The sequence below is a fragment of the Olea europaea genome, chromosome 10 (genome assembly GCF_002742605.1).
Source record: "Olea europaea var. sylvestris chromosome 10, O_europaea_v1, whole genome shotgun sequence".
In the NCBI taxonomy this organism is placed as follows: Eukaryota; Viridiplantae; Streptophyta; class Magnoliopsida; order Lamiales; family Oleaceae; genus Olea; species Olea europaea.
Window position 1 is genome coordinate 41,757,055 of NC_036246.1, and position 12,194 is coordinate 41,769,248.

The 12,194-nt window shown below is 30.1% G+C and overlaps 1 protein-coding gene across 1 annotated transcript; it reads left to right on the forward strand.

The window, feature by feature from the left end:
- Window positions 1-11,221: 11,221 nt before the first annotated feature.
- Window positions 11,222-11,811, forward strand: LOC111402783 (calcium-binding protein PBP1-like). Its single transcript, XM_023031116.1, has one exon. It carries the CDS (start codon window positions 11,406-11,408, stop codon window positions 11,730-11,732), a length of 327 nt encoding a protein of 108 aa, XP_022886884.1. The 5' UTR covers window positions 11,222-11,405; the 3' UTR covers window positions 11,733-11,811.
- Window positions 11,812-12,194: the final 383 nt, after the last annotated feature.

The following is a 12,194-nucleotide window of genomic DNA, read 5'->3' on the forward strand; positions in this document are numbered from 1 at the left end:
ATACTGTCCTGACATCCTTTGATGAACATGTAAATCATAAATAGATATTAATGCAAACAAGATCCTTATCGAGGTTATCCTAGCCATGGGTGTATATGTGTCAAAGTAATCTATTATTCATTTTGTTGATACCCTTTAACTACTAATTTAGCTTTATAGGTATTGAGCGTTTCATCGAAATTATATTTCCTTCTAAACACCTATTTACAACCAATGGATTCAACTATTTCCTAAGTGTTGTTTGATATAATCAAATCTATTTCATTATTCATTGCATCTTTCCAGAATATGCAGTCTCTAGAATATATTAATTATTATAGGTTTTAGGATCACTTTCGAGTTGAAGAATAAAAGGAATTGTTCTTACAATATCCTTCTTATCTCCCTCTACTAAGTAGAAAAATAAGTTATGAATCTATTTCATCCTATTCTAGACATTTTTTCTTTCTAGTTCTTTTACTTTTTCGAGGTTCACTTTCAACATCTCTTGTAGATGTCTCTTCTTGTGATTCTCTAAAAGTCGAAATATTTACATTAGTTTTATTTTGATAATTTCTTGTTGCCAATACATTCTCCAAAAACTCCACATCCCTTGATTCTATTATAACATTCGATTCTAATTGTAATAACATATAGTCCTTGCTATTTAAAGCATATCCCACAAAGGCACATTTGATACCTCTAAAATTTAATTTAGTTCTTTTATGATCCATGTTCTTGCAAATAATCAAGACACTTCCACATTCTGAAATAATTAATATTTGGTTTCCCTCATTTGCATATTTCATATGCAAAAACCTTATTCATTTTCAAATGAATCCTATTTACTATATGACAAGCACTAAATAAGACTTCATCATCCATAGGTAGGGTGAATTCTAAGGTTCTTTATTTCTCTTGTAAAGCGGAAGAAGCCATTCTCCCTGTCCCGCTAGTAGCCCGCATTTTTTATCCGAAAGGAATTGAAAATGAAAGAAGAATCCGTGTGCACTATCTATGGAGTGGAGTGACTATCCTTAATCTCTTATTCCCTATCTTTCCCTTTTTTTGCCGTCGGCTATTACTGGTTGGCAACGCTTGGCCCAAGATTGGATTTGTTTGAAAACAACCAAGTTAGCGTTCATTCAATCAAATCTTTTAGATTATATGGTAATTCAGAATTTAGTAATATAGCATTTATCATTTTTAAGAATGTCCTATTTTTTCTTTCTGCTAGACCATTTTGTTCTTGTATACGTGGTGTTGAACATTGACGTATTATTTCATTTTGTTCATAAAATACATTGAATTTAATTGAAAAATATTCTCCAACTCTATCACTTCTAAGAGTCTTTAATTCCTAATTAATTTTCAACTTCAATTTTATATGTTTTAAAAGTACTAAAGACATTATCTTTATGTTTTAACAAATATATATAAGTATACCTAGAATAATCATCAATAAAAGTAATAAAGTATCTACTATATTCTTTTATTTGCATGCTATTTAATTCACATATATCGGAAATAACAAGTTCAAGTAAGTTTGTTGATCTTACTATACTATAAAATGACTTTTTAATCATCTTTGATTTAATACACGTTTCACATATCTCTATGTTATTACCTTCACATTGTATTAACCCATATTTAACTATTCTTTTCATAGTGCTAATTCCTATGTGTGCTAATCTACCGTTCCATAAATTAAATGAATCAGTAACATAAGCAAAATATTTGTTTTTTATTATAATTATGCTCAAAAGTGCAAAGTTTGACTACTCCTTTAGTAGAATAACCATTTCCAATAAAATTTCCATTATGGGTTAGTAAAAGTTTTTTTCATTCAAATATAGATTTGTTCCCGATTTTTTCAAGAGAACCCCACTTGCTAAGTTCCTATTCATTTCTAACATAGGACATTGGCAAAGTAATATTCTTTCCCAAAATAAAGATGATTTCCACATTCCCTTTATCAATCACTTTATATCTTTCCATTTTTCATTTGGATCTCTTGATCATTATCAATGTTATGATAACTTTTGAAAAGAGACTTATTATAACACACATGAATAGTTGCGCAGGTATCATATCACCAACCCAGAGTTCACTTGTCCCTCATTCTCTTGTTTTGTGCCCACAATCCCTTGCATAGTATCTCGATTTTCTACAAACATAACAAGGTCTTTTGGACTTGGTTTTAAACTTCCCTCAAATCATTTTTATGACCAAGAGGTTTCCTTTTCTTCTTGTACGTGTTAGAGTTATTTATATTGTCCATGGCATTGGCTTTTGAAGGGCCATCATAAGAACTTTCGAACTTAACTCTTGATTTTGATTCTTTCTCTATGCGAAGATTTTTTGAAAGTGTTCCAAAGAGAGGTTTTTGGAATTGTGAGAAATCTTATTCGTATATCCTTTCCAAGACCCTGAGAGTTTAGCAATAATTGCTCCTACTTGAAAGGATTTGGAAAGTTCGATTTTCACCTCTTTTAATTTGTTGATAATGACTTGTAATCCATGTACTTGAGGTAACAAAGGAATATTATCTAACATTTTAAAATCAAAGTATTTAGATATAAGAAATTTTTTCGTACCTTCCTCCTCAGCATTATATTTATTTTCAAGTGTATCACATAATTCCTTTGTCGAAGTGGTGCTGGTGTATAGATAATATGATCGATCCAAAAGAGCACTTAGAATGTGACAGCAACATATCAATTCGTCATCTTGCCTCTTCTTTCTCTCCGTACGAACTTCTTCCTATCTTCTTTGGTTGTATCAGTAATTGATTTTAAGTTTGGATCAAGTACATAGAAGATTTTTAACGCTATTAGAAGAAATTTGAGTTTGTCTTACCATCTTTTGTAAAGTTTGATCCATCAAACCTATTAAAACGTACCAAATCTTGATTCATCAACTTGATGGTAGCGATTGTAATTTTCGTCTCCATCGCAGCAAATATTGATTTTAGAATACGTGGTTAAAAATAAATTTTGAAAAAAAGAGGCTCAAATAAGGGCCAATAATATACAGTTAAAAAGTAAGAAAAGATACGTGTCACATGGAATATATGAAAATAGTTTTTTATTTTTGTTTTTTTTAAAATAATGTTTCAAAAAATATCTTCCTAGCTGGCTCTTGAGCACCTCACATCCCCTTTTGTTCTTATTTCTATTACCTATGTTCTCTCATATGCAACCCTCATCTTCTTACAAGAAAAGATTGTGTTACGAAAAAGGTGGTGTTCTAGCTTAGTCCAACAAAAATGAATTGTGATACCGGTCTCTTGCCAACATTAGTAACAAGTTTTCAACAATGCAATTCTAGCTTCATATGGAGAGTAGTTGTGAGAGTAAATAAAAATATTGTATTGTAATATTTTAACTAATAAAGTAATTTTCTTGTAGCTATCATTACGTTTTTTTAATAATTTCGATATCTCCATCAAAGTGAAAATCCAAAGGAGCTAACTTGATATATTCGAGTTTCATCTGACTTAAATTGAAGAAGAGACGAAAGTCAATTTACCACATAGGAAAGTGTTTCAAGTTTCAAGAAGGTATCATATTGTTGAGATTTGGTCAAATTCTTTTCTGGATCAAGCATTCTTACTTAGAAGACTTGTTTTTTTCTTAGGTCTCTTATTTCAACGATTGACTTAGTCTGAAAAGTTCTTAAACCCCCCTCGTGAATCTAATAAATAATTTTTCTTAGTGAAGACGAAGTAACTAACTAAAATTATTGGAGTGTATCCCTCTCCTTTATGCTTGCTCACGCATAGGCCAAATTGAGGAGTATTTCATAAGTTGACTTTCATCCCTAAACAAAGCACCAATTAGCCTTTGCTTCCTCTAATAGAGAGCCAAAATTTACTATCTACCAATGAATGATCGATATATCATTTTACATTAAAATATTACCTAATTTTAAGCACAAGTGGTAGTGAGAGAGAAGTTGAATATATTAATTTAAAATGATGTGTCAATCATTCATTGGATGGACAATAGATCTCAACTCCAAAGTGATATCTCCATTTTTTTTTTTGTGCATAATTTTGAATTTTTTTGACAAAAGAAATAATAATAAAAATATTAATTCTCAAGAACAACACCAAAGCTACAAATAATATCATGGTATATCTGTTCGAACATGAATTATCGACCCGAAATTAATTAGAAATTTCAAAGTTATTCCAAAAGAAAAACTTGCATAAAGCAATAATCGAGTCAATTTAGAATATTTCTAGAAAATACTTTAAAATAATAAACTTCTACAAAACTTGGTATTTGAAATATTGGAGAGGAGAAGGAAAGGGAAACAAGAAATGAAAAATGAGGATCTAACACGTACTTGATGCATTGTCCTAAAAACAATAATTGCCTCCTCTAATATGCTTTAAGGATTTTTTGACAAATATTTTAGAGGATTTAAAAGCTTTCAAGAAATAAGTACAAAAGCAAAATGATTCTTTTTAATTGAACTTATTGAAAACTTGAAGAAGGTTTTGAATATGTATATGAAATTGGGAAAATTTTAGTGTAAAATGAATGATGATTTCTAATGTTGTTTTCTTATGTTTGGAATTGGAAACCTATCACATATTTATGAATTTCTAACATTATACCACGAAAAGGCTCTAAATCAAAAAGCACTAGAAATTCAAATAAAAAATCAACCTAACAGCTAGATTTTTTAACCATGTTATAACCATGCGTATGCATGGTAGAAGTAAATTTGCTTTTTTTTTTTGTACAAGGCCGTGCTTACATATGGTTATTTAGCATTTGCTTACGCATGGATAAGTAGAAATAACCTAATATTGACTTCCAATTTCATTCAACATTGTCTTCCAATATCATAATTAATTTATTCTCATTTCAATCCCAAAAAGGGCTAGACTTTGAACAAAGAATAATTAAATATAATCCCCCACACTATTCAAATTTCTGCATATTCATACCTAGTAACAATAATGCATAAGAATTAGATATCTTTCAATTTGAATATAATTATAGTGTGAATCTCACAAAGTATTATCAAAATTACAGGTGGCATGATAGCTTTGAATAAGTCATTCCTCGTGACAATATCGTGAAATCAAGCACACGAGTGTTTTGTTTTTACAAATTCTTGAAACTTGCTTAATGTTATTATAACCTTACACTTATCATATTTTTGAATTTTTAAGAAAGAACCTCTAACTCTCTATTGAGGCGGTACCACTTTAAAGTTCACATGGGTGAAGTTCTTCCAATATCTTTGTTATTTTTAGAAATACTTGTACTTCGTATCAAACCTCATTAAGAGTTTTAATAACTCGTCCCTCCAATCGTAACAACCAACGCTAATTATCAAGGATAGGATTTCATAATAAGTTAATAGTGCTGAAACTTATACACTTATCGAATGACTTGCTATCACTCTTCGAACTTAGATATACTTGTTTAGTATAGTTAGGTAAGGTTGTCATCATTGGAGGACTTTTAATCAAGGAGTTTCAACCTAATCTTTCTCTATGTAGATTTTGCTAACTCTCTAGTAAAAGGTAGAGTCAATGGACCTGCAAAGTTTTCACTAGACTTAAACAGACGCAAGAGAAATTACTCCATACTTGATTATTTTTCTCACATACTCATGTCATAGGCTCATGTGCATATACTTTCTATTATATAATTCATTATATACTCGTGCTAAGGTGGCTTGACTATCACACAATATAGGTATTTAAGAAATATCCTTTGTACCTAAAGGAATTTTATAAAGAAGATCCCTTAGCCATTCGGTCTATTTTCTTGTTTTAGCCAATGCTACAAATTCATTTATTGTTGAGTTTGTAATGCATGTTTATTTTTTAGACCTCCAATAAACTGCGCCTCCTCTAAAATTTAACATCTAACTCGAAGTAAACTTGTTTTCTCTCCCCCCCCCACTCGATATCTAATTAACGTCGTATATCTTTCAAGAATGATTGGTAACTTTGTATATTATTGTCCAAAGTTTTCGATTTTCTTTAAGTAACCAAGAATTCTTCTTATGGCCTTCCAGTGTTCTGAACTTGGATTACTAATAAACCTACGTGGTTTACTCATGGTAAATGCAACATCCGGTCTTGTACATTATACCATGTACATAAGACTTCCGATTGCACTTGCATACATACTCAATTTAACTTATTGCTCTTCCATCATTCTTTACTAACTTGATTGAATCCAATGTTGCCTCTTTAATGTTCAAATATTTGAACTTATTTATCACATTCTTAACATAATTTGATTGGCTTAATGAATAACCCCCACCATCCTTCATAACTTTGATACCAAGAATAGTATCCACTTGTCAAAAATCTTTCACTTTGAACATGGAAGATAGAAATATCTTTGTTTCTATAATCCTTTCTATGCCATTACTAATAACTAACATATCATCTATATAAAGACATACAAATATAATAATATCATCACATATTTTGATATACAAACATTTATCAACTGAATTATGAGTAAAGCCATATGACATAATAGTAGTGTCAAATTTCTCATGCCGTTTGTAGGAGCTATTTTAAGGATTTGATTAGTTTGCATACCTTATGAACGAGCCTTTCCGATAGCATACACCAGCACCACTTCGACAAAGGAATTATGGGATACACTTGAAAATAAATAAAATGCTAAGGAGGAAGGTACAAAGAAATTTCTTATATCTAAATACTTTGATTTCAAAATGTTAGATAATATTCCTTTGTTGCCTCAAGTACACGGATTACAAGTCATTATCAACAAATTAAAAGAGGTGAAAATCGAACTTTCCAAATCCTTTCAAGTAGGAGCAATTATTGCTAAACTCTCAGGGTCTTGGAAAGGATATAGGAATAAGATTTCTCACAATTCCAAAAATCTCTCTTTGCAACACTTTCAAAAAATCTTCTCATAGAGAAAGAATCAAAAGCAAGAGTTAAGATCTAAAGTTCTTATGATGGCCCTTCAAAGCCAATGCCATGGACAATATCGATAACTCTAACACGTACAAGAAGAAAAGGAAACCTCTTGGTCCTAAAAATGATTGAGGGAAGTTTAAAACCAAGTCCAAAAGACCTTGTTATGTTTGTAGAAAATCGAGATACTATGCAAGGGATTGTGGGCACAAAAAGTAACAAGAGAATGAGGGACAAGTGAACTCTGGGTTGGTGGTTGATACCTGCACAACTATTCATGTGTGTTATGATAAGTCTCTTTTCAAAACTTATCATAACATTGATAATGATCAAGAGATCCAAATGAAAAATGAAGAAAGATATAAAGTGATTGGCAAAGGGAATGTGGAAATCATCTTTATTTTGGGAAAGAATATTACTTTGACCAATGTCCTTTATATACTAGAAATGAATAAGAACTTAGCAAGTGAGGTTCTCTTGAAAAAATCGGGAATCAAATCTATATTTGAGTCAGAAAAATTTTTACTAACCCATAATGGAAATTTTATTGGAAATGGTTATTCTACTTAAGGAGTAGTCAAACTTTATACTTTTGAGCATAATTATAATAAAAAACAAATATTTTGCTTATGTTATTGATTCATTTAATTTATGGAATGGTAGATTAGCACACATAGGAATTAGCACTATGAAAAGAATGGCTAAATTTGGATTAATACAATGTGAAGGTGATAACTTATAGATATGTGAAACGTGTATTAAATCAAAGATGATTAAAAAGTCATTTTATAGTATAGTAAGATCAACAAACTTACTTCAACGCACTATTTCTTATATATGTGAATTAAATGGCATGCTAATAAAAGAATATAGTAGATACTTTATTACTTTTATTGATGATTATTCTAGGTATACTTATGTATATTTGTTGACACATAAAGATAATGTCTTTAGTACATTTAAAACATATAAAATTGAAGTTGAAAATTAATTAGAAATTAAAGACTCTTAGAAGTGATAGAGCTGGAAAATATTTTTCAATCAAATTCAACATATTTTACGAACAAAATGAAATTATACATCAATGTTCAACACCACATATACAAGAACAAAATGGTCTAGCAGAAAGAAAGATTAGGACATTCATGAAAATGATAAATGCTATGTTACTAAATTCTGAATTACCTTATAATCTAAAAGATTTGATTGAATGAACCCTACCTTGGTTGTTTTCAAACAAATCCAATCTTGGGCCAAGCGTTGCCAACCGGTAATAGCTGAAGGCAAAAAAGGGAAAGATAGGGAATAAGAGATTAAGGATAGTCACTCTACTCCATAGATAGTGCACACGAATTCTTCTTTCATTTTCAATTCCTTTCGGATCGAAAATGCAGGCTGCTAGTGGGACAAGGAGAATGGCTTCTTTCACTTTACAAGTGGAATAAGGAACCTTAGAATTCACCCTACATATCGATGATGAAGTCTTACTTAGTGCTTGCCATATAGTAAATAGAATTCATTTGAAAATGAATAAGGTTTCTGCATATGAAATATGCAAATGAGGGAAACCAAATATTAATTATTTCAGAATGTGGAAGTGTCTTGATTATTGCAAGAACATGAATCTTAAAAGAACTAAATTAGATTTTAAAGGTATCAAATGTGTCTTTGTGGGATATGCTTTAAATAGCAAGGACTATATGTTATTACAATTAGAATCGAATGTTATAATAGAATCAAGGGATATGGAGTTTTTGGAGAATGTATTGGCGACAAGAAATTATCAAAATAAAACTAATGTAGACATTTCGACTTTTAGAGAATCACAAGAAGAGACATCTACAAGAGATGTTGAAAGTGAACCTCGAAAAAGTAAAAGAAGTAGAAATGAAAAATGTCTAGAATAGGATGAAATAGATTCATAACTTATTTTTCTACTTAGTAGAGGGAGATAAAAAGGATATTGTAAGAACAATTCCTTTTATTCTTCCAGTGAAAGTGATCCTAGAACCTATAATGAATCAATATATTCTAGAGATTGCATATTCTGGAAAGATGCAATGAATAATGAAATAGATTTGATTATATCAAAAAACACTTAGGAAATATTTGAATCCATTGGTTGTAAACGGGTGTTTAGAAGGAAATATAATTTTGATGAAACACTCAATACCTATAAAGCTAAATTAGTAGTTAAAGGGCATCAACAAAATAAATTATAGATTACTTTGACACATATACACCCATGGCTAGGATAACCTTGATAAGGATCTTGTTTGCATTAATATCTATTTATGATTTACATGTTCATCAAATGGATGTCCAGACAGTATTCCTAAATGGAAATCTCGAAGAAAATGTCTAAATGGAACTATCGGAAAGGCTCGTTCAAAAGGTATGCAAACTAATCAAGCGCAACATATCAATTCGTCATCTTGCCTCTTCTTTATCTCTGTATGAACTTCTTCCTATCTTCTTTGGTTGTATCGGTAATTAATTTTAAGTTTGGATCAAGTACATAGAAGATTTTTAACGCTATTGGAAGCAATTTGAGTTTGTCTTACCATCTTTTGTAAAGTTTGATCCATCAAACCTATCAAAGCGTACCAAATCTTGATTCATCAACTTGATGGTAGCAACTATTGTTTTTAGATTGTTGGAAATATCGAAGAGGCAAAGAATGAGATGTAAACAAGAAATGAAGAATGAAGCCAAAACACATATATGATGCACTATCCTAAAAACAATATTTGTCCCCTCTAGTATGCTTTTAGGATTTTCGACAAATAGTTTAGAGAATTGACAAGCTTTCAAGAAAGAAGCACAAAAGCAAAACGATTCTTTCTAGTTGAACTTGTTGAAAATTTGAAGAAGGTTTGAAAATATGTATAGAATAGAGAAAATTCAAGTGTAGAATGAATGATGATTTCTAATGTTGTTTTCTTATGTTTAGAATTGGAAATCTATCATTTATGTATAGATTTTTAACATTATACCACGAAAAGGCTCCAAACACTTGAGAAAAGTTGAGAATTTTTCTCCAAAAGGCACCAGAAATTCAAATAAAAATCAACCCAATAGCTAGATTTTTAACTATGCGTACACATGGTGGAAACAAAATTGCTTTTGTTTTCTGCACACAAGGTCGTACTTACACATTGCCATTTAGCCTATTCTTGCATATGGTTAAGTAGAAATGCCCAACATTGCCTTCCAATTCGTCCAACATTGTCTTCCAATATTATAATTAATTCATTGATCACATTTCAATCCATAAAGGAGCCCAATTTTTGAACAACAAACAATTAAATAACATTTGATACGTCGAAAGTTGCACTTCAACAGCTTTTTTTTTTTTTTTTTTTTTTTTTTTTTAAAAAAAAATTTTTTTTTTTTTACAAATAAAAAACAGTTTTTTTTTTTTTTTTTTTTTTTTTTTTGTAGAAAATCATATTGTAATTTTACGACATATAAAAGAAATAAAACAATACTAACGAGGCATCCTCAACTAAAATTTTAATGGATTTTAAAAGATTATAAATCCTAACAAATTTTGTGGATTTAAGTAGATTTCCACAAATTCTATTAGAATGTCATCAAGTATGGTGAATTTTAAAGGATTTGGTTATATGTATTTTTAAGTTTGAAATATATCCAAATCTTTTAAAATATATCTATTAATGAAATCTTTACAAATCCATTAATTATTAAGGATACTAAATTTTAATAAATTTCATTCAAACCTCATTTGGAGACATATAAATTTTAATGAATTTCATTAAAATCCATTAAAGATTTAAAGTCTCAATTAAAGACACCTAAATTTAGAAGAATTATTAAAATTCATCACAATTTCAATTTAGGACACTCCTAAATTTATATGAATAACAATGTCGTGTCTAATTGTTAATGTCTTGAATATCTAGCAATTCTTTTATTTAAAAAATAAATAAAAAATCATTGCTGTACATGTAAATAAACTCTCGCATTCAACTTATAATGAATTTATCGTCACGTATAGATAATGAACTTTTATATTTGTGTATTTAACACGTGTAGATACCAGATAACATTTGAAAAGCCAAATGCGTGAAATTTTACAATAATAAATCATAATAATAGGTAAAAATTGAACATCAATAATTTGATAGCAAATCTCAACTTAAACAATTAAAAATGAGAAAATGGATCCGCCCCCCTCAACCCCCAATACGCTACTGCATTAATATAACATCAAAAATAAAAATAAAAATAAAAAAAGTCATTGAAAATTGTTGCCACAAATAAGTTATAGTTTCTTGCAGAAGAAAGTGCTTGGCAGTTGGCATGACCTCAAACTACATTTCCATGCAGCTTCCTCTAAACAGAAAACACATCTGATCTGTGCTTTCCACAACTTTTTCTCTCCTTCTTCTCAATTTCCTCCTCTTATAACATTATATATACAAACCCTTCATTTCCCGAGAGTTTTCGAAGAGTTTCATTTTCCGTAATGGCGACGAAAAGTGAGGTTGTATTTGAAGATTTTTTCCCGTCAATGGTTGAGAAACTGGGTGCAGATGGGTTCGTGAACGAGCTGTGTAATGGGTTTCGCTTGTTGATGGACTCTGAGAAGCGAGTTATTACATTCGAGAGCTTGAAGAAGAATTCTGCAGTTTTAGGGTTGCAGGAAATGAACGATTCTGATTTGATTTGCATGTTGAATGAAGGTGATTTGGACGGTGATGGGTGTTTGAATCTGATGGAATTTTGTGCTCTTATGCTTAGATTAAGTCCTGATTTGATGAAAAGATCAATGTTTTTTGTGGTTTTGCATTAAATTGATGAATTTCATGAGATTATTTTGTTCACGAATAGATGTCATTAGTTGTTTTTTCTTTCATACACATTTCTTTGTCGATCCAAGTGTTTGAATAACTTTGTTTGTTTATAATTTAATAATATAGTAAGGTTAAGAATCTAGATTCGATGATTCACTAAACTAATATAAATTAAAGAAACATTAATTAATATTTCTAGAGTGTTAAATTTCTCTAAAGTATTTGGCATACTACTATTTCACATTCAAAGTCATGATCTCATCGTCATCGTTTACATGAGCTGGTTGGAATTTCAAGTTTCTTTAATCAATGCTACCAACTCGTAATTCTAGCTTTTAAAAAGAATATTTCTATGTAACCCCACCGAGTTAAAATCTCCGTCTATGTGACGTTAATGTGACATTAAATAATAAGTGAAATATTTAATTTCATCTTTGACTCCGTCTATCATCTAGCGCTAC

Bases quoted from the DNA above. Each gene is read 5' to 3' on its own strand.
- LOC111402783 (XM_023031116.1), top strand. From the start codon at position 11,406: ATGGCGACGAAAAGTGAGGTTGTATTTGAAGATTTTTTCCCGTCAATG.